Consider the following 23,066-nt stretch of genomic DNA (forward strand, 5'->3'; position numbering starts at 1 on the left):
AAATCTGTGTTGCGCTCTAGTCTGGGCCTTCGTGATGAAGTCCGTCAACTGTAACTCGGAAGGCATATACGGAAGAGCAATAACATGGTCCTACACATCAGTGTTTACAAAGAAAGCATCAACACAAATATGCTTGGTAAACTCATGCTTCACGGGGTCCCGCACAATATCGATAGCACTTGTACTGTCTGACAAGAGTGTAGTAGGTGTTTGTAACAGAAACACCAAAATCCTTGAGTAACCAGTGTAACCAAGTCACCTCCGCCGTGAGAAGACTCATAGCTCGCAACTCAGCCACTACACTAGAACGGGAAACCACAGTCTGTTTTTTTCGTCTTCTAGGCAATGAGAGAACCACCAAGAAAGACACAATAAGCAGAAAGTGAACGGCGATCCAAAGGATCACTAGCCCAGGTAGCATCCGAATAGGCCTGGGGATGTCACGAGCTGGAATGAGGAAAGACGAGATGGTGAGAGATCGTGCCATGAAGATATTGTATAAGACGGACAAGGTGACTATAGTGAACCGAAGTGGGAGAAGAAACAAACTGACTTGGGATATAGATATGATAAGAGATATCCAAACGAATGACGGCGAGATAGATAAGACTCCCAACAAGATGACGATAACGAGTCGGATCAGACAGGGCTCACCATCAGAAGCACGAAGGTGAATATTAAGCTCCATAAAAGTCTCAATAGTGCGGTCACCACTATGAACCGCACAAGCAAGAAGATCATGAATATACTTTTCTTGGGAAATAAAAAAGCCATCGGAGGTGGAGGAAACCTCAAGCCCAAGAAAGTAACGAAGAGGGCCAAGATCAGACATAAGAAGCTGCTCATACAAATATCCATTTTAAAAAAGGATGAACTAGGGGTTCCACCCAAATCAATCAATTGCAGATATTTCAACCAATAAAAAGAGAGGGAACAAAGGAGAATACCTTGAGGGTTCAAAGGGGGAGATGATCCACCATTTTTTTAGTTTAGATCCGCAAGATTGGGGGGGGGGGAGACATGGGCGGCAGGGGGAGGGGGACAAGAGTAACAAATATGCGTGGCAGAGTTGATTGTGCGTCGCGCTATCTATCGTCCCGGGGCCAGACGTCATGAAAAGGTGTGATATTTTGAAATACTTTCAAACGTGGTTCATTTCGTCTGATATTTTCGGAAAAATGGTTAAATTTGTACTCCCTCTGATCTGAAATAAGTGTCATGGTTTTAGTTCAAAGGGGGAGAGAGAGACATAGGCGGCAGGGGGAGGGGGACAAGAGTAACAAATATGCGGGGCAGAGTTGATTGTGCGTCGCGCTATCTATCGTCCCGGGGCCAGACGTCATGAAAAGGTATGATATTTCGAAATATTTTCAAACCCGGTTCATTTCGTCTGATATTTTCGGAAAAATGGTTAAAATTGTACTCCCTCTGATCTGAAATAAGTGTCATGGTTTTAGTTCAAAGGGGGAGTAGTTTTTCACCACCCCTCCCCCAGGTAAAAAAAAAGATGCGGGAGCAATATCCATACAAGTGCAAATATCCTTTTTTTAACACAGTACAGACGCAAGCGCTATGCGCATGCACTCACCCATATGAACACACACCCTACCCCTATGAGCACCTCTGAGAGACTGAGCCGGCATATCATCTTGAGATTTTACGACGTCACCATAGGCGCCTCGCAGTCGACGGGAACGTCTCCTCCCACTGAACGCTCATCGCCGGAAATCCTGAACTAAATCAAGGATAAATGCGAGCACCATGACTAAACTTTGTACACACATAATGGATACATAGATGTGCGAATAAATACATACACGCAAATATCCATACTGCACATAGATACACACATTTGCAAATACCCATACACTAAATCTTGCATTACATACACCAAATATGCACAAATTATTGGGGAATGCCATGCCAAATTTACTACAAACCCTATCCTAACCTAAAAACTATAAGACCAACTATACCTACCAGATCCCTAACCCTAGCATACAAATCCTACACCATACCTACCAAATGCCTAACCCTCTCATACAAATATCCAATGATTAAAAAAAGTGATGAATTAGGGTTTTACCCAAATCGATCTTATGTGGAGATTTCAACCAATAAAAAAAGCGGAACATAGAAGAGAACCATGAGGGTTAGAAGTAGTCCTGGCCATGGGCAGCCCGGCCTGACGATGCTCATGGGCTGGGCCTGGGCCTAGATTTTGATCCTGGAGGCCGGGCCGAGGCGGGCTCGGGCCCGTCGTATTTGTGTTTTACCAAAGAGGCCCGGCCTGAGGCCTGGCGGGCTTTTACATGGTCGGGCCGGGCTCGGGCCTGATTTTCTAGGCCGCCCGGGCCTAGGTTTTCTACGCTGGGCTTGGCTAGGCCCGGCTCGAGGGATGACCAGGTATAGTTAGAAGGGGAAGAGGACCCACAATTTGAGCTCAGATCCAGAGGGGAGAGACCAAGAGAGAGAGAGGGGTGGGAGGGAGGGGGGCGAGAGTAACAGAGGGGAAGTAGAATATTAGAGAGATGGTTGGGTTGGGATGCCTCGGCAGGGCCTGGTGTTTTTTTTCAACCAAACCGCATGGCGCCATGGTCTGGGGCGGTCAACGTCGGACCGCATGACGCCCTTGAACCGCGCATCGTTCTACCTACCATGGCGCCCTGGCCCGGGCATCATGAAAACGGATGATAGTTTGAAATATCATTTTGTCTTAAGTTTTAAAAAATGCTAAATTCGTCATTTTTGACCGATTCCTACACACACCTTGATGCGGCAGAAAAAAGGAAAAAGGAAAGGAATCCGGAGCCGTGGAAGCAACGGCGTGGTGCTCCCTGGGAGTGCGCATGCTCATCACTGTGCGCGAGACTAGACCAGGGTGTGGGCCCTGGGCCTTCGCGCCTCGTGCCCACAGCCTTTTCAAAGTTCAAACCCGAACCCCCACGCCCACCGCCCTCCGCTCGCCAACCTCACCCCAGACTCACACCCTCCTCCCTCCCTGACACGCTGGCCCCGCTCCACCTCTGACCCACCCGCAGCGACGCGCGGGTACGGAGCCACGTAGTACCATCCCAACCCGCTCTGCTCGCACCGCCCGGCCATGCCTATGCGGGGGACCCACCGCCCCAGAGACCACCGCAGTTCAAATCCTCTTGAACGAGAGAGAGAGAGAGAGAGAGAGGAGAAGCCCAGTCCAAAAAGGTCTCAGAGCGGAAAAGGGGGAAGCCGACCAGCCCAGGCGATGCTGCGCGGCAGCGCCGGACCGCGAGGAGGAGGAGGAGGCGCTGCGGCGGCGGCGGCGAGGCCCCCTCGCTGCCCTCACCCCCGCCCCGCGTCGCGCCGAGGTGAGCGGCGGCGCCTCATCCGCACGGCTAGTTTGTTTGTTGGCCAGGGCCTCTGTTCCGCTCCCATTTCTTTTTTCCCCTCCGATTTAAATCCGCTTTTGTTGCAGCGCGAGGGGCGGCCGCCTCTCCGGAGCCGAAGGGCGACGCCGTGTCGGTGCTGGAGGATCCGGTGGTGTCTTCCGTCGAGGAATCCTCTGTAAGCGGCCCGTCTCCCCCCCCCCCCCCCCCCCCCCATTCCTCCCGACTTCTGTCACCTCTGTCCCCCAGTTCTCTCTCTTTGAGCTGCTGCTGCTCTTGTTTCGTAGCTGAGATTCTGTTACTATTAGGTTGATCTCTCTTGGTCTTTGCTAGATTCATTAGTAGTATCTCCCGAAATGCAGATTCAAATTTCTATTCCAGAATTTTCAAAATATAAATTAATAATGAGCATGCTTCGTTCATTTTTTATTAATAAATTTGAATGACGCTCCATGTTTGACTCGTTCTGCTATGCGTTGACCATAAATCCTGATGCTTCCGATGTTTCAACCAGTTCACATTTGAGTTCAAGAGAGGGTCCAAGAGGGCGAGGAAGGCGATGCCGCCGGCAGAGGCGCATAGAGGGAAAGAGAACTGGCATGGAGAGGTAAGGCCAATCTGAGTTTCCACAAGTGTGCATTTTGTATACAAAATTCGTTGCTGTATGATCTCCTACCCTCCTGAACCTGTGGTGCTGTGTCTTTACTCTGTTTCGCAGGGAGTCACTAGCAAACAGAACATGGCTGCTGCAAAGCCACACTTGACGAAAGAGGGGCCAGAAGAGGTGGAGTTCACGCACTGCGCGCCCAGCATCGTTGCGAGGCTGATGGGTCTCGACACCGTGCCGAGGTCCAAGAAGGTTCTTGACCGGTGCCAGAGTGACATCCAGAGCAATCCGCGGCTGAAGTTATCCGGACGTGCTGAGGAAGTGGCCCAGGTTTCATGCGAGGATCGGCCATGCCGGAGCAGTGGCGATGAGCTGCCAGAACTGAAGGATGTTTTCGAGGTGACCGAGATGGAGAACATGGCGATGCGCAAGGCGTTGCAGTCAGGCAAGGAGATGCCACGCCCAAGAAGCAACGATGCCGATCTGGAGTTCGTGAGGCAGAAGTTCTTGGATGCAAAGCGCCTTTCCACAGACGAAGGCCACCGGAATTCCAAGGAGTTTGGTGAAGCACTTGAGATACTGTACTCCAAAAAGGATGTTTTCCTTGAAATCCTTCAGGAGAGCAGTATTGCATTGTCAGGATTCCCAGGGCACGTCCTTGGTTACAGTGGTTTGCAGTGCTCCCCCCATGGAAGCAGTGGTGCTGGTGCGCAATCCTTTGGGCAAGACAACTTTTGCAGAACGGAAGTTGATAGTGAATCTGAGGATCCTCGTCCTAGTATGCATCTCGAAGAAACTTCAGATGTGTCACTGGAGCATTCGGCACCAAAAGGGAGCAGGCGTTCACGTAGGCCCTCGCAAATTGTTGTTCTGAAACCAGACCCTCAGAGGAGAAGTTCTACACCGGTTATAGCAAGCCAAGAAACATCGCAGTTTGGTCAGTGGACTGGTGCACGATGGTTGAAGCCCCCACGCCATAGTCCGCATAAGCAAGATGGCATACATTCTATGGCACATGGCAGTGTGCAAGTTACAGAACCAGAAGGAGATACACCTGAACAGAAGCTTAGAATACAAACATCTATAAGGGGTAGCTGGAAGAAACCATCTGAGAATGAACGCTACCTTGGAGTTGGCTGTCAAAGGGAAAAGGCTGCTTCCACTTCTCATGATGAGACTTCGTCAATTTCTTCATCCACGCATTCTGCTGGATCATCGGTGAGCAGAAAGGCCAGAAAGCACCTCTCTGAAAGATGGCAAATGGCCTGCCAATCCAGAGCTGAAAATCCAGTTCCTACTGATACAAGAACATTAGGTGAGATGCTTGAACTCACTACTAGAGATGCAACGAAGGTAACCACCCACAAGCGTTTGTCAGATTCAAACACCAATTCCAGTAATGCGCAAGAGATGCCGGCCAGCCCTCTTGGTATTAGCAGCAAAGATGGTTGGAAGACAGGGATTTACCGTGGAGATAATTCAAGAAGTGTCATATCAAGGAATTTTCCCAGGTCCAAGTCTCTCCCAACCTCATCTACCACTGTTGCAAAATTACCGGGGAGGAGGCGCTCTGCACCTAACTTGCCCATTCTGAAGGATCTATTGAATACACCCACTGATGATACTGGAAATGGACTTCTCAGGAAGAGGTTACCAATCAGAAAAGCCAAGCAGAATGGGCGAGTTATTGTTCATGTAGGAAAGGAAAATATGCTACCTGAGAAAGAGATTTATGTAACTTCAGAGAGAACAAGACACAGTATCTGCACTTCCGATCTACCCAGGACAAGCAACATATATAATGAGCATCCAGGTGACGTTATCAGTACTGAGGATCACACAGCTATTGATTTGGCTATTCCACATGATGATGTGCGAAATTTGGAAGGTCAGGCAGGATGGACAGAACAAAAGCTAGCAACACCGTTACCAGAGCCAGAAGAAGACATAGTAATTCATAATCAAGATAACATAACACTGAAGGTACACAATACATTACAATTTTTTTTGTTATTTATTATTAAGTAATCTGCCATTATTCTGTTGTCAAATTAGTTTGCCGAGAATATAAGCTCTGTTATGAAATGTTCAGTTTTGAGACTACTGCTACTTTCTCATTATCAAAACGGTAACATTTGGTTTCAGGAGGTGAAAAGCCAATTAATGGAGAGTGACATTGCTGAAATTGATCACCAAGCAGTAAAGTCTGCTTATTCTGTAAGCGCTGAGAGTTGCGAATGCTCAAGTCCAACTGCTTCATCGCAACAAAGTTCTGGAGAAGAGGCTACTTATTCTGGAATCTTCAAAAGTGTCAATGATGGTATTCAAGGCAAGCATACCAAAACCAAGTCTGACTCTTCTGCACTTAATATGATTCATATTCTTGTCAGTAATCTTTTATTCCCATTTCATCTCATAAATGCAGGACTCAGAGCTCAACTTAAGATGCTGAAGATGGGCGATCAAGTTGATACACGCAGAGATGATTCGGATGCATACTCGAGCGATGAGTGCGACGATACAGACATTTCAGATTACCAGGTAAAGGAGGAGCAGCTACCCATCTTTAAGGATGAGGAAGACAGGGACTGCACTTATGTCCAGGAGATGCTTGGCACTGCGTGTGGCTTTCCAGTCTACCCAGACCAGTGGCAGTTCAGCTCAGATGTGTTCGTATGGCTGGAAAACAAGTACAGCAAGCTGCTCCTGTGGTCGAAATCAGACAGGAAGCTTCTTTTCGACCTCGTTAACTCAATCTTGGCTGACATGACGGCTCCAGGTAGCAGCCTGTGTTCAAAAATCATGATGAACTCCTGGCCTCAAATGGATTGGAGAAAGTTAGCTGAAAATGTCTGGCAAACAGTAGTATTCATGCGAAGGAGCCATCAGCCATTTGATCTGGACAGTGTCGAGCCTTTGCCCCTGGACCATCACCCTGAACTTGAAATGTTCGGAGCAGACATTGCTGAAATGATACGTGACGATGTTCTGGAAGAGCTTGTGGCCGAACTCGCGTCGCATATCAACTGACACCCTAAGGCTGTGACCTGTAGTGGTTGAGATATTTGACCAGGTAATGTACATAGCCTGCTGCAAATTACTTATTTGCGAGTCGGGTTACTACGATGTAGGATTTGGGGGAGATGGCTTCATGTAGAACATATGGACTCTATGTATGCTGGTGGAATACTTCCCCTGCTGTTGCATTAACTCCTTTATTCATGCCTCCATTACAAAATTTCTCATAGTTATTCCTTCAGTTTGGATTTAAATCTGAGATCAGATGCCACCTTTCCCCATTCACAGCCTTGCAGTAATGATACAGTTGAGCACATTATCCTAGAGGAAAACACAAACATTCTGATTTTTGGTCTTTGTTTGGTGCATTATTTGTATTGTTACACATGATCCAGTTTTCCTTTGAATTTTGTGCTTCATTTCATTCTTGTCTCATTCATTGCATACAATGTTCAATGACTCGGTTCGGTTACAAGGCCAAGATAAGAAGTGAAAACAAAATCTGAGCCAACTGTTGGAATTATGAGTAATTTACCAAATGATTTTATTAACAGAAATACTAGATAAAGCATGACTAATATAGCCGCGATAAAGCAAGTCATGCAATCTGACGGAAAGAAAGTAAATAGCATCTGCATATATGAACTTGAACTAAACACATCTAGAACAGACACTAGATGAAGTTGCATATATGAAGTAAAACCTATCATATGTAGGACAGAAACTAGAGCAAAGAACTGTGTCATGACATCTAATAGAAAGAGCAAGAACACGTACGGGACAGCAGCAGCAGAAGCACTGGACTTGGGGTCGACATCCTCTCCAGCCATGTCGTTGCTGAGGTAGTCGATGTCGGGGAAGAAGTCGTCGTCGGGGAAGTAGTCGTTGGAGTCCGTGATGAAGAAGCCAGTAGTCGCGCAGAGCGCTCCCCAAAAACCTTATCACCCTTCTCCCATACAGGACTCAAAAGGCGCGGTTCCGGAGGCCTACTGTCCTGACCTGCGGTGCACACCGCAAGCCGGGATGGGGAAGAACGTAGCAGCAGCGCAGTGGTCGGAATTTTGTGGCGAGAGGAAGAGGAGCTTCTGGTGTGTGAAGGATGCGAACAGGCTGCGACGGGAGGTGAAGCAACGGAGGGAGACGAAACGAACAAGCAGCGGCCGAAGAGGCGCGCCGTTCGAATTCAGTGTCCACTACAGAAAACATTTCAGCTCCCGCGTGACCTTTCATATACCCGTCGTGCGTGGCAAAAATTTAGACATCGGCTCGCCTCATTCCCGCAAGGCGCGGCGCGGCGCGCCGCGCCGCGCCGAGGCGTGGCGAGGCGGGCGGCGGAGGAGGAGCGCGCGTGGATGTCCCTCTTGTTCTCATGCTCATACATATGTGGAAAGAACCTCCCTTATAAAGAGGTCTAACTCCCTCTAAACTAGCAATGTGTGACTAAACTTTAGTAGTGTCCCTTGCCTTGCACGAATGGGCTAAGTGGGCCTCTAGGATTTATTAGGAATTTCTGAAATTGTTATTGGGCTAGGCCCATAAATAGATAAAATTCCAGCAATCCCCCACCAGATCCTAGAGGCACATAGAATTTGCCTTTAGTTCCAAAACACTGTTTTATATACCGGTACTGCAGTGGAGACTGTTAAGTTGAACTTCCACCTAGAACTCTATGCTACACTAGTAAGCAACTTGAACAGTGGACTGGGCCTTGAACTGCAAGTTTTCTGCGAATCTAGCTTCACATAAAGCCTTGACCGATACGTGGCTACCGTGGGTCTTCCCCGCGGGTGGAGCTTATGCGTCATACTCCGAGACCTTTCATGAGTTTACTAGAGAGAACCCTACTCTCATAGATTGCGACATTTGACAATCAGACTCATATAGGTGTGTTCTTCAAAAGATGTTCTGCAGAACAACATCTCTGCTTAAATGAGCCACTTAGAACACATTAAGATATACATCAACCTGCCATACAGTTTTAGGAGAGTATTGCATCTTCATGGAGTGGTATTGTTAATAGTAAGTGTTGAGGATATAGACCTTAGAGTCACCCGCCAGGAGGGGCCGGGTTACTCTTCGGACGGTCATTGCCAGAAGCCCGGAGCCAAGTTTCAAGACGATGGGCCAGAGATGGGCTGAGACCCGGATATGGCTTAGGGCCTGTAGTTACAATCATTATTATAGTAGACTTGTAGTGTAAGGCAAGTATAGTTTAGAGTCCGAGCTGGACGTTCTTATGAGCCGGCCGGGACTCTAAGGGCTGCTGGGCGTCAGCCTCCCTATATAAAGGGACGACCCGGCAGCGGTTCAAGGGCGACAACAACCTCATCGAGAGCCGGGCATAGCTGTTTAGCTCCCTGGCGATCGTAACCCTAATCAATATCACCTCAAACTGGACGTAGGCTTTTACCTTCACCGTAAGGGGCCGAACCAGTATAAACCCTCGTGTTCCTTGTCCCGCATAATCCCTTCAAGCTTCCTAGTTGCGATGGCTCCACAACTAAGTCCTAGCTCGAGGACATCTGCCGTGACAATTCCACGACAGTTGGCGCCCACCGTGGGGCTCGCGCATGGTGGATTTGAGTTCTTGAAGGGCAGCTTCGAAGGGCTCAAGGGATACGCTGTGGGCCGGATGACCAAAAGTCGTCGCGGCAAGCTCTACATCGACGATGCGGACTGGGGCCCCGACGCCGGCTCAATTGAGTACGGGTACCGGGTCCCCTTTGGCGCAATTCATGTCTTCATTGGCAAGATTGGTGAGCCGGGCCCCGAGCCGGATCTCTGCGCCGATCTCATCGAAACGGCTCTGCGCGCACAACCCGCCCGGGCCCGGCCTGCCTTAAAGCATGCTTTTGTGGGGTGTATCCATGGAGGACTCTCCGATCGATCTGGATCCGGTGATGAGGCGGCCGCCGGCTCTGATAACGAGTCGGCCACCGATGAGTCAAACTCGTTGTACCAGCTTCAAGATGGCAGGCTCATGGGTTGTTCCGATGGTGACAGTATTCCGGACCTTTTTGAGCCACCAAGTCAGGTTGGAGTTTTTATGGCTGGTGCGCAGCCTGTTCAGAACCCCGCTGCTGGAGCGGGAAACCCGGTGCCTTCTCCGGCTCAGGTGCTAATGGATCTCACGGACAAGATGACGGCCCTGTTAACCGCCACGGTTGACCCGGCGGATCAAGCTCAGCATGATGCGGAGGTGGCACAGCTAAAATTGGATCTGATAAAAGCTAAAGAGGATCTTGCAGCGGAAGGGATCAGGCTGGCTGCGGAGCGGGCGGCTCTCGACGCCCGGACTCAGCTGATTCAGGCGCAGTCCTTCCAACTCACGATGGATCAGAACGCGGCCAACGAGGTCATGAAAAGGAGGCATCAGAAGGCCCAGTCTCGACTCCCACCGGTTTACGATCCACGCAATCTTTTCAACACGCCGGGTGCAGGGTCTAGTAACCCGCCAGGGATCATTGCGCCCGGGTCTGGACCCCTTATTCAGCCACGAGTGATGGGGCCTCCCCAGGTGCCCCCTGCCCCGCCTCAGTATGTGCCAATACCCCCGGGTCATTATGATAACCCGCTGGAGAACATGGTGGCTGCGGCAGCACAACTGGCGGCTCTCCCCGTGGACGGCGACTCTCCGGCGGCCATCGAAACCCGCCGGGTCAGGGAACTCCTGCAGACGGCACTGGCACAGGAAGAGGCGTACTCCTACAGCCGGGACAGGATCCACTCGACCCCTCGTCCAGGCCAGAGCCCAAGTTACAGCCGGCACATGGTCTCAGCAACCGGCTCAAGTAATGTCCGACGCCATGACCCGCCCCCTGGCCATGGCCCGGCTCATAATGGAGCCTTTTACGCAGCAGACCAAGCGCGGCAAGAGGCGGAGCAGGTGCCTCAATTGACGGCTTACCAGACCCCCCCGGTTTATCCAACGACGTCCGTTGATGTGGGTATTTCTACCAGGACCGGGGGTGTCCCTTGTTTGGTGCCAGCCATCCGTAATGAACGTCTGCCTAAAGACTTCAAGGGCCCTAGGAAGGTGCCTAACTATACAGTTGACTTACAGCCTGCAGCCTGGATTGAGAGTTATGAGATGGCTATGGAATTGCTAGAGGTCAGTGAGGCGGCCATGGCCAAATATTTCACCATGATGTTAGATGGAACTGCCCGCACGTGGTTGAAAGGGCTACCACCGAACTCCATTGGGTCTTGGGCTGAGCTGAAAGCCCGGTTCATTCAAAACTTCAAAGATACCTGTAGGCAGTCTATGTCTATTGTGGATTTGACTAATTGTAAGCAGCAGGAGGGTGAATCCACGACCCATTGGGTTCGCCGGGTCAAGGAGATCATACATTCATCAGATAAGATGGATGCCGGCTCTGCAGTCTTAATGTTGGAGCAGAACTGTCGCTTTGTGCCCCTTAAGATGAAACTCGGACGGCTTAAACGCGACTGCACCGATATGGGTACCCTAATGGCGGCTCTTGTCAAGTATGCCGATTCTGACGGTACCAAGGATCCCCCTTCAGACGATGAAAGGACAGGGAAGGGAAAGAAGAACGGCAACGGCAAGGGTCCTCAGTCTAACCCGGGGAACCAAGGAGGAGGCAAGCGTAAGGCCGATGGCAGCCTAGAGTTTGTAGCCAACGCCAACTCCCAAGGTAATAACCAGCGACGCAAGGGGAGGCCCCTCCCCGAGGCGGCGGGTCAGGTCCAACGCTGGAGCAGCTGTTGAATGAACCTTGTCCAAGGCATGGCTCTAGAGAGAAGCCAGCGACTCACCTGTGGAAGGATTGCGCGATCATGAAGGCCTTTAAGAGCTACAATGGCCCGAGCGGCGGCTCAAATTCCGGTCCTCAGAACGGTCAAGGGGGCTTTAATCAACAGTCTGGTCAGGGTCATCAACAGCAGCAGGGGGGTTATCAGACCAACCCAAAGCAGCTTAGCGGTGGACAGTATCATGTGTTCACCACCAGTTTGTGCAAACGGGATCAGAAGCTTCACAAGAGAGCTGTTCATGTTGTTGAGCCGGCGGTTCCACGCTACTTATGGTGGTCTGAGCAGCCTATAGTGTGGAGTAGGGAGGATCACCCTCCCCGGGTGGATAACCCGGGCCACTTGGCCTTAGTGGTGGCTCCTCAGGTGGGAGGCTATAAGTTCACAAAGGTACTCATGGATGGAGGCAGCAGCATCAATATCCTCTATTATGAGACTTCCCGTCGTACGGGGCTAGTCGATAAGAACCTCAGCCAGTCAAACACTACCTTCCATGGTGTGGTACCCGGTAAGTCGGCTTATTCAGTCGGCAAGATCGAATTGGAAGTGGATTTTTTGGTGATGAGAACAACTACAGGGTGGAGAAGCTGACCTTTGAGGTGGTCAAGATAAGAAGTCCATACCATGCTATATTTGGACGGCCGGCTTATGCCAAGTTCATGGCACGGCCATGCTATGTGTACTTACAGCTCAAAATGCCGGGTCACAACGGGACTATTACGGTTCACGGCAGCCGAAAGGTGGCTCTAGAGTGCGAGGAAGGCGACGCGGCTTATGCAGAGTCTGTTTGTGCTACAGAGGAGTTGAAGTTTTACAAAGACAATGTTGACCCAACAGATATGACCTCTCTGAAAAAGCCAACCACGGAGAATGAACCAGCAATGAAATTTAAATCAGCTGATGAGACTAAACTTGTTGATTTTGTTCCAGGTGACTCGTCGCAGCAGTTTAGCATCAGTGCAAATCTGGACCCGAAATAGGAAAGCGCGCTCATCGAGTTCATCCGTGAGAATAGGGACATCTTCGCGTGGAAACCTTCCGACATGCCAGGTGTACCTAGAGAACTCGCTGAGCACACTCTCAATGTTGATCCAAAATTTAAGCCGGTCAGACAGTTCCTTCGACGGTTTAACGAAGAGAGGCGGAAAGCTATTGGTGAAGAAGTGGCCCGGCTCTTGGCAGCCGGGTTCATTGTTGAAGTTTTTCACCCGGAGTGGTTGGCTAACCCGGTGCTCGTACTCAAGAAGAACGGCACCTGGCGGATGTGTGTGGACTACACGGACTTGAACAAGGCGTGTCCGGCTGATCCTTTTGCTCTCCCCCATATTGATCAAATCATTGATGCTACGGCAGGTTGTGCACGCTTAATTTCTTGGATGCTTATTCCGGGTATCATCAGATTAAGATGGCAGTTAAGGACCAGGAGAAGACGGCGTTCATCACTCCCTTTGGAGCCTTCTGCTATGTGTCTATGCCCTTTGGACTCAAGTGTGCACAGGCGACTTACCAGCGTTGTGTACAGAATTGTCTTCATAAACAGATCGGGCGCAATGTTCACGCTTACGTGGATGATATTGTGGTTAAATCCATCAAGGAGGAAACCCTGATAGATGACTTAAGGGAAACCTTCGATAATCTCCGGGTCTACAAGATGATGCTTAACCCGGCCAAGTGTGTTTTTGGTGTTCCTGCAGGCAAACTATTGGGCTTCTTGGTTTCTGACAGAGGCATTGAGGCTAACCCGGAGAAGATCAAGGCCATCACCTCCCTAGCTAAACCGGCGTGTATAAATGACGTTCAGCGTTTGGCGGGTCGTATCGCTGCTTTAAGCCGGTTTATAAGCCGTTTGGGTGAGAAGGCTATGCCCTTATATCAGTTGATGAAGAAAACTGATAACTTTGTCTGGAATGATGCAGCTAATACCGCTTTTGGGGATTTGAAAAAGCAACTGGCAGAGCCCCCCGTCCTTGCTGCTCCGGTTGATAAGGAGCCCTTGCTACTGTATGTGGCGGCAAACACACGAGCCGTCAGTGTGGCTATTGTGGTGGAGCGCAAGGAGACGGGTAAGGAGCATCCGGTTCAGCGGCCGGTTTATTATGTCAGCGAGGTGCTTATTGAGTCCAAGCAGCGGTACCCGCATTGGCAGAAGCTCGTATATGGTGTGTTCATGGCGAGCCGGAAGCTCAAGCATTATTTTCAGGGTCATCCCATCACTGTGGTCAGTTCTGCCCCTCTTGGGGATATTATCCAGAACAGAGAGGCTACAGGGAGAATTGCTAAGTGGGCTATAGAACTTGGACCTCATGGCCTCAAATATGTGCCACGCACTGCTGTTAAATCTCAGGCTTTGGTGGATTTTATCAATGACTGGACAGAGTCACAAGTGCCTGAGCAAAGGCCAGATAACACTTATTGGACTATTCACTTTGATGGGTCCAGACAGCTGGAGGGCTCGGGGGCTGGTGTTGTATTGGCTTCCCCTAAAGGTGACAAATTCCATTATGTGCTATGGTTGATGTTTCCTTGCACTAACAATGCGGCTGAATACGAGGCTTTGCTCCACGGTCTTCGGGTGGCTAAGGAGATGAGCTTAAGCCGGGTAAGGTGCTTTGGTGACTCAGACTTGGTGGCTCAACAAGTATCAGGCACCTGGGATTCTAAGGATCCTCTCATGGCGGCTTATCGCCGCGAGGTTGATGCCATTGCTGGGCACTTTCAGGGATACCAAGTGGAGCACATTGATCGCAGGAAGAACGAGGCGGCTGATGTTTTAAGCCGGCTAGGCTCCCAGCGAAAACCGGTGCCGCCTAACACTTTCTTGGATGTCCTGTATAACCCTTCGGTTCGGTTGCCTACAGAGGAGGACTTGGCTATCCCTGACCCGGAGGCACGACTGGTGGCGGCTCTTCATGTCATACCAGACTGGACAATGCCATATCTGGCTTATATAACCCGGGGAGAGTTGCCTGAGGATGAAACTCTGGCCAGGCAAATAACCCGGCGGGCTAAGTCAATGATTGTTATCGATGGCGAGTTGAATCATCGCAGTGTTTCAGGGGCATTTCAGCGTTGTATCTCCCCTGAGGAAGGTCAAGAGATCTTGCGCGAGATCCATGAAGGGGATTGTGGCCATCATGCCGGTTCAAAATCTCTTGTGGCCAAGGCTTTCCGTCATGGCTTTTATTGGCTGACGGCTCACGCTGATGCAGAGGACTTGGTCAGTAAATGTGATGGTTGACAAAGGTTCTCACGACGGGCTCATGTGCCGGCTCAGGAGTTGAGGATGATCCCAATCACTTGGCCCTTTGCGGTCTGGGGGCTTGATATGGTTGGGCCTTTTAAACGGTCCAAGGATAAGAAGACCCACCTCTTGGTGGCAGTTGACAAATTCACGAAGTGGGTGGAGGCTGAGCCAGTTAGCAAGTGCGATGCAGCCACGGCGGTTCAATTTATGAAAAAGGTGATTTTCCGCTTCGGCTTTCCGCACAACATTATAACTGACAATGGCACCAATCTATCCAAGGGCGCTATGGAAGAGTTTTGCCAACGAGAGCATATCCGACTTGATGTTTCCTCAGTGGCTCATCCCCAATCCAATGGTCAAGCTGAGAGAGCTAACCAGGAGATTCTGAAGGGCATCAAGCCCCGGCTTTTGGTCCCTTTGCAACGGACGCCGGGTTGTTGGGTGGAGGAGTTGCCCTCCATCTTATGGAGCATCAACACTACTTCTAACAGGTCTACAGGCTTCACGCCTTTCTTCATGGTTTATGGAGCAGAAGCAGTCCTCCCCAGCGACATCCGTCACGATTCACCTCGTGTGGCGGCTTATGTTGAGACGGATAATGAACAGGCGCGCCAAGATGCTCTGGACTTGTTGGACGAACAGCTTGATGTGGCAGCAGCCCGTTCAGCGATTTACCAACAAGACCCGCGTCGTTATCATAGCCGCCGGGTCAAATCCCGGGTCTTCCAGGAAGGCGACCTTGTGCTCCGGCTCATCCAGGATCAAACAGATGCACACAAGTTATCCCCACCTTGGGAAGGGCCCTTTGTGGTCAGTAAGAACTTGCACAACGGGTCATATTACCTCATTGATATTCGGGAACATAAAGATTCGCGTAAATCTGAGGAGGAGACCCGTCGGCCGTGGAATATAGCTCAGCTTCGGCCTTACTACACTTGAGCTATCGGCTCTTGTGGTGTACATATTTATTTCAGACATGTATATATTATGATAAGCAATAAAGCAGGACCTCTGTCCTTTTTTCTCCTCCAATTATGCGTGTGTTATTTTTTACATGCTGATTTAAAGGAGGATCCGGCTTATGATCGTATTTGAGTCTAGCCGTAAGCAGTAAGGTCATTTGGGGGCTTCCTGTTCAAACATGGGTCGTATTCGAACCAATGAGAACATAGCTGTCGATACCCACTTGATTGGCAAAGTGCCGAGCTCATTGGAAAGTTAATTTTGGTCATATTTGAATCACAGTTTAACCCCTCTAAGAACCGACGTGGATCGTATTCGAATCAGCGTCGTTAAACAATTTTAAGAATCATTTGGGGGCTTCCTGTTCAAACATGGGTCGTATTCGAACCAAAGAGAACATAGCTATCGGTACCCTCTTGATTGGCATCGCCACACCCACTGGGGGCTATATGATCGTATCCGAATCTTGGCTTAACCCCCTTTGGGCCGGGTCTCTGGTCGTATTCGAACTGGAAGCCCCTAAGTTCTGATTTATCACAAGATTACTCTGATTATGACAAAGTGTGCATGGCCGGGTCTCACTTGCCGGCTTAATTTTGGTTTATCTTGTTAGTTGAACATCATGGATGTCATCAAGGCAAGTAAATTAGAGTTAAGATACCAACCGTGCTACCCGGGTTATTTAATCCGGAAGTATGCTTACAGACCGTTAAGTGTGTTATCACGGCTATGTTCAGAGTATAACTAAGGACCAGTCTTTTTTGATTCATATTCCGGGTTATCCATCTCAAACACCTGATTCTCAGGGTGGTAAGCCGCCTTGAGACTTGTGATTTGCCTTTCTATGCAGATACTTAAAGGCACCTTTTAAGGTTGAGAAGGACAAAGGGATAATTATGACCCGGAGGAACACCAAAAGGATAACTTCAAGGGATTTCAGCATTCATTACGTGCACGATGGCATGGCAGAGATAAATTGTTGCACCTATTCTATTACAAAATTCATCAAGTCTCAAGGATGGAGCGTTGTTCGGTGAACCGCCAGCCACTTTATGATGCCTGCTGAGTTGAAGTCCCCGGCTCGTTCCTGTCTTCTGCTCCGGCTGATCCCAAGACCTCGAAGGTTGACGACTTCCAGTCGATGCCGCTGAGAGCTTCGAACTGGGCTTCTTCGTCAATTAACCCGGCCGGGTCAATCTCCGGGGCGAAGGTGTGCTGACGAGCCGGAGGAATCAGATTGAGAGCTTCATAGCGAGGGGTTGGAATCCTCTGATTCTCCGCATTGTACCCCGGCTGATACTTGGTTAAGTCGGTGTCATTCCCGATGATGGTGGCCACCGGGCGTACAGCCTTCACACACGCGAAATCCCTCTGGTCGAAGGCGGAGCCGTCTTCCTTCAGGCTTGGGTAACCCAGGGCGATGTCTGCCGGGTCTAGCTCCGGCAGGAATGCTTTGGCCCGGCTCAGCGCGGCGATTGCTCCGGCTCTCGCGGATGCTCGTCGTAGCTCCTGGATCCACTGCGGCAGAACTGCGAGCCGGCGCAGGACTTCGGCCAGATGAGTTGGCACCTCGTTGGATAGGGCCACCACAGCTAAGGCACGCTGTGACCCGGTGTAGAGCTGTTCCACCAGGGTGTACACGGCCTTTAACTTGGTGACCACGCTCTGGTTAAGGTTGGCGCTTCTGGGACCTGTTTAACAACATCAGATAAGCCGGTGACAAGGATGAATCAGGAGATGTAAACATTCTAACATGGATGAAAGCCGGTGAGGCGACTTACCGAAGATGGCGGCTACCATTTGGGAAACCTGGCGCTTTAGGCCGGAGAGCTCAGCGGTTTTCTCAGAGAGCGCCTTCTCCGCCTGTTCCGCCCGGGTCACCAGTGCGGCCTTCTCCTCGGCCCAGGCCTTCCGCTCAGCATCAAATTCGGTCTTCAGCTTCTCTTGAGCGGCGATGCTGGAGACAAACTTGGCGTTTTCCTTCCGGGTCTCCATCTCCTGTGTCTTCAGCCGGCTCTTGAGATCCGCAAGGTCCGACTCTAATTTCTTGCCAACAGCCTGCATATATTTCCGGGTAATTAACAGTCATTATATAAGTCCCAAGCGCTTTCCAAGCAAAGACACTTGGCACTTGGGGGCTAATGCATATTGAACGTATCTATCTACGTACTGCCGGCTCAGTTGAGTAAGCTTGGACCTAAGTCTACAACATATTCAAGTATAAGTCGTCGACTTGGGGGCTAGCATGACAAGGGTCACTATGCAGTAAGTAAGAAGACAGCAGAAGGATACCTCAGATTTTTGTTGGATCTGGTTGACCATGGCGATCTCGGCGTCCCGGCTCTTGTGAACTTGGCTGATGTAGCCAGAGACGAGCTCTCCAATGCTCAAGTCGGTGTAGCTGGAGAGGTCCAGATTCACCCGGTGGGGCTGCAGCAACTCCCCCTTCACGGAGCATTTGGCCAAGGCGGTCGGTCTCCCCGGCTCAACGAATTCCGTCCGGGTGATTACCACGTCCGGGTCTTCTGCTGGTGGGGCAGAGCCGGAGGCCTCCGGGTTAACCGACGCTTCGGTCGTTGTCTTGGTAGTCGGGGCAGGGGCTTCAGGCGCCGTGTCCATTGGAATGGTGGCTTCGGGGGCGCAGGTAGCTGGCGGCTCTTGAGCCGTCGCCTCTGGGTCAGGCAAGTCTGGCACTCCGGCTGACCTGGTTTTCTTTGCTCTTTTAGTGAGCTTTGCCTGGGCGCTGAAAAGACAGAAGTGTTAGGCACACAAAGAGTAAGTACAGACAGATAATGTAAGGAGATTGTTATTACCCGGGTGCAGTCTTGAAGGCCGGCAGACTCGACTGCATGGAGTCACCCGAAGAGGGGGAGGTCTCCTGATAATTGGAGTCAGAAGAGTTGAGTGGCTGACGGATAACACCCGCCAACGGATGAAAGGGGTACAGGTGAGAAAAAACCTCAGTGCGACGCTTCCTGGTTGCGTCGGGTAACCCGGCGGAGAGGTCGTGTCTTTGTGGGCCCGGGGTGTGACGCCGACTTTCGTGAACCTGCTGCTTCAAAAGAAATTGAGGGTCTTGATGAGCTAATGGATGTGAAAAGCTTACTTTCCGGGTTACTCTTCGGACTTTCAGCTGTGGCAAAGGCTCCGAGTCGGAGGAAAGTGACATTACCTCTTCAACCACCGGGTTACTGGCGCCGGTGTCATCCTGTCAATGAGCAAATGTTGATAAGGCGGACAGCAACAAACAACAAATATGGCAAGAGTTTAAAGGTTTAAGGGTTACCTCTGACTCGGAGCTGTCGCTTAATTGCAGTAGCTCCGAAGCAGTGGGTCTGCTTCCCTTTTTGCGAGGGGCGGCTTTCTTGGCGGCTTTCTTCGCCTTCCTGGCCTTCTTGGCCGCCTCATGGTCATACTTGACCCGCCAGAATTTATCATCAGCCTGAGAAATACAACAATGAATTCTTAAAATGGTTCAGATCAAGGTGACCTGCAAAAGAAGTTGAAAGGTTAAAGTCAGCGGCTTACCGCTGGGGCTGGATTGATCTTGCAGAATGGGGCTAGCCCAGTTCTTCCGCAATCTGCCAAGCTCTCGTTTAGAAGAGCCTTGGTCTCCTCCTCTGCAACGTCTTCTGGAAGATCATTGCGACTGTGCCTCTGCGGGTCATCCTTTCGCCCGGTGTACTCACACATTAAGCCGGGGCGGCGGCTCAATGGGATCACCCGCCATGAGATCCAGACCCGGACCAGGTCAATTCCGTTCAGACCGTTGCCTAGCAGAGCCTTGATCTTATTGATCGTTGGAAGCAGAGGCTGGCGTTCCGCGGCAGTCAGTTTGTCGGATAGCGGATGAGTCGGCTCTAGGCGTGTTGGGCGAAAGCCGGGCAGCGGGTTCTCGTCAGCCGGGGACGTATCTTGGCAGTAGAACCAAGTCATATTCCAGTCCTTGGGGTGGCTTGGCGGCTCTGCGTAAGGGAACAGACAGTCCCTACGCCGTTGGATGGAGATGCCGCCTAATTCCAGACTTGGCCCGTTGGCACACTCGTTTTGACGGTTTAAGTAGAACAGTTCTCTGAAAAGCAGCAAACTGGGCTCTTCTCCAAGGTACACTTCACAAAAGACTTGGAAGTTGCAGATGTTGGATACGGAGTTGGGTCCTATATCCTGAGGCCGTAGGTCAAAGAAGTTGAGCACGTCCCTGAAAAAGTTTGAGCCGGGCGGTGCAAAGCCCCGGCTCATATGGTCTGCGAAGATCACTACCTCCCCGTCCTTTGGCTGTGGTCTCTCTTCCGACGGGTCAGGGGCACGGTAGGACATGATTTCCTTCTTAGGTAAATATCCGGACTTAACGAAGTTGGCCAGGGTCTCGTCAGTGACGTTGGATCTCATCCAGTTGCAAGTGATGGGAGCCTTGGGAGGCATGGTGAAAGTTGGTGGTCTATGATAAAGAGAAAAGTGTCCGGGTTAATTATAAGCCGGAGATTATCATTCAAACTAAGGTGGCGGCTTATGAAGGGGACTAATGATATATACTCAATTAAGCCGGAGAATTCTACAAAGCACGGTTCTCTTTAAACCGGAGGATTCTACGGCGCGTGTTTTCTTTAAGACGGAAATGTAAGCCGCCAAGATTTAATGGTTGCAGTTTTTACTAAGTGTGGTAAAACAGGTTTCACAGGTTGCGATAACTTTTTTGGATCAAAATGGTCGGGTGAAATGAAAATTTTCTAGACCTAGAAACAGACGAGCGGATGTTCTTAAGCTCAAATGAAGCATTTATGCAGTGGAAAGAGATCTACTGGCATTCAAAATGAGGCCTAAAGAACTACCGCACTAGTTCTATGTAAGGCTGAAGATCAACAAGGGCAGTGACTACAGGAACTACCGAAGCTTGTGGCTATGGTGACGAACATGAAGAACACAGACGAACTCTACCACAGATCTGTTCTAGCAAGGCAGAGGAGACTCACCGGAGTTGGGGAAGAGCGGGAGTCGCCGCCGTTATCTGGTCCGAGTCAGGGTGATGCAGCGGCCGGGTTGATGAAGATCAGGGGCGCGACGACGGCGGCAGTGGCAGAGCTCGGGCAGAAGAGCGATGACGCGAGGAGGAAGAAGAGAGCGTGAGAAGAGCACGTTGGGCCGGCCTATTTATAAGGCGAAGTCATAAGTGGGCGCGAGATTCAAGGAGACCACGGCGTGGTTATCTCCCCCTCACGACGCCTCGATTTTCGGAACGACAGTAAAAGCAAAGATCCGTTGCGGATCTGGCGGAGTAAAAAACGGACTTAATGGAGGATGACGTCACGGCGGATTATCCGGAGTCCAGAGGATGACGTCACTCCGGGTTATGGCCTTCACATGAATGGTAAGCCGGAGATTTTCTCTGTCGGCAGAGTTGAAGATTGACACGAGCCGGCTCAAGTCAATCTGGGGCCTAATGTTGAGGATATAGACCTTAGAGTCACCCGCCAGGAGGGGCCGGGTTACTCTTCGGACGGTCATTGCCAGAAGCCCGGAGCCAAGTTTCAAGACGATGGGCCAGAGATGGGCTGAGACCCGGATATGGCTTAGGGCCTGTAGTTACAATAATTATTATAGTAGACTTGTAGTGTAAGGCAAGTATAGTTTAGAGTCTGAGCCGGACGTTCTTATGAGCCGGCCGGGACTCTAAGGGCTGCTGGGCGTCAGCCTCCCTATATAAAGGGAGGACCCGGCAGCGGTTCAAGGGCGACAACAACCTCATCGAGAGCCGGGCATAGCTGTTTAGCTCCCTGGCGATCGTAACCCTAATCAATATCACCTCAAACTGGACGTAGGCTTTTACCTTCACCGTAAGGGGCCGAACCAGTATAAACCCTCGTGTTCCTTGTCCCGCATAACCCCTTCAAGCTTCCTGGTTGCGATGGCTCCACAACTAAGTCCTAGCTCGAGGACATCTGCCGTGACAATTCCACGACAGTAAGGATACTCTCCTCTCAGTTGATCAACAGCTTGTCTTCCACATCTAATTCACGGGATCTCCGATCACAAAGAATAGGTTACCACTGTGAACAACTCATATTGTGGGTCTCATACCCATCTCCCTCGATGCATTATCTATCACATTACGTGATAGACCCTTAGTAAAAGGATCTGCCAGATTTTTAGACGTTTGAATATAATCCAATGCAATAACTCCGGAGTTTCTCATTTTCCTGATAGACTTTAACCTTCTCTGAACGTGTCTTGATGACTTCATGTTATCCTTTGAGCTGCTCACTTTCGTGATCACAGTTTGATTGTCGCAGTTCATAAGGATACCCGGTACAGGTTTCTCAACAACCGGCAAGTCATTCAAGAGCCGGCGAAGCCAATCTGCTTCGACCGTAGCTGTATCTAGTGATGTGATTTCTGCTTCCATTGTTGACCTCGTTAAGATGGTCTGCTTGCAAGACTTCCAAGAAACAGCGCCACCTCCATGAATGAATACATAACCGCTCGTGGCCTTTATCTCATCAGCATCTGAGATCCAGTTTGAGTCACTATACCCTTCAAGCACCTTTGGATGCCCAGTGTAGTGAATTCCATAATTCGCAGTGCCTTTCAAATAACGCAAAACTCTCTCTAGAGCTTTCCGCACATCTCCTAGTTTTGAGACAAACCGACTCAGTTTGCTCACAGCAAAAGAGATGTCAGGTCTTGTAGCACTGGCTAAGTACATAAGCGAGCCAATAATCTGAGAATATTTCAATTGATCTCTAGCAATTCTTCGATTCATTGGAAGTAACACACTCGCATCATATGGTGTTGGAGAGGGCTTGCAGTCACTATAGCCAAAGCGACTCAAGATCTTTTTCACATAGTGAGATTGAAGCAATGTAATCCCACCATCATCGTCTCTCAACAACTTGATGTTCAAAATGACATCAGCCACTTCTAAATCCTTCATCTCAAAACAACGAGATAGGAAATCCTTGACCTCCTTAATAACATTCAGATTTGTTCCGAAAATCAGTATGTCATCAACATACAAGCAAAGAATAACTCCTTCGCCCCCACCATGGCAATAGTACACACATTTATCAGCTTCATTTACAACGAAGCCTGCAGCGGTTAA

The 23,066-nt window shown here is 50.2% G+C and overlaps 1 protein-coding gene across 1 annotated transcript; it reads left to right on the forward strand.

Moving 5' to 3' along the window:
- Positions 1–3,163: 3,163 nt before the first annotated feature.
- On the forward strand, positions 3,164–7,397 carry LOC123180070 (uncharacterized). The gene is made up of 6 exons (XM_044592028.1): positions 3,164–3,347; positions 3,455–3,543; positions 3,880–3,972; positions 4,084–5,955; positions 6,118–6,301; positions 6,398–7,397. The coding sequence occupies exons 1-6, from the start codon at positions 3,245–3,247 to the stop codon at positions 7,000–7,002; spliced, it is 2,946 nt and encodes a 981-aa protein (XP_044447963.1). The 5' UTR covers positions 3,164–3,244; the 3' UTR covers positions 7,003–7,397.
- Positions 7,398–23,066: the final 15,669 nt, after the last annotated feature.

The sequence above is a fragment of the Triticum aestivum genome, chromosome 1D (genome assembly GCF_018294505.1).
Source record: "Triticum aestivum cultivar Chinese Spring chromosome 1D, IWGSC CS RefSeq v2.1, whole genome shotgun sequence".
Classification (NCBI taxonomy): Eukaryota; Viridiplantae; Streptophyta; class Magnoliopsida; order Poales; family Poaceae; genus Triticum; species Triticum aestivum.

Bases quoted from the DNA above. Each gene is read 5' to 3' on its own strand.
- LOC123180070 (XM_044592028.1), top strand. From the start codon at position 3,245: ATGCTGCGCGGCAGCGCCGGACCGCGAGGAGGAGGAGGAGGCGCTGCG. The intron at 3,348-3,454 runs GTGAGCGGCGGC...CTTTTGTTGCAG, and splicing joins CCGCCCCGCGTCGCGCCGAG to CGCGAGGGGCGGCCGCCTCT. The intron at 3,973-4,083 runs GTAAGGCCAATC...TCTGTTTCGCAG, and splicing joins AAGAGAACTGGCATGGAGAG to GGAGTCACTAGCAAACAGAA.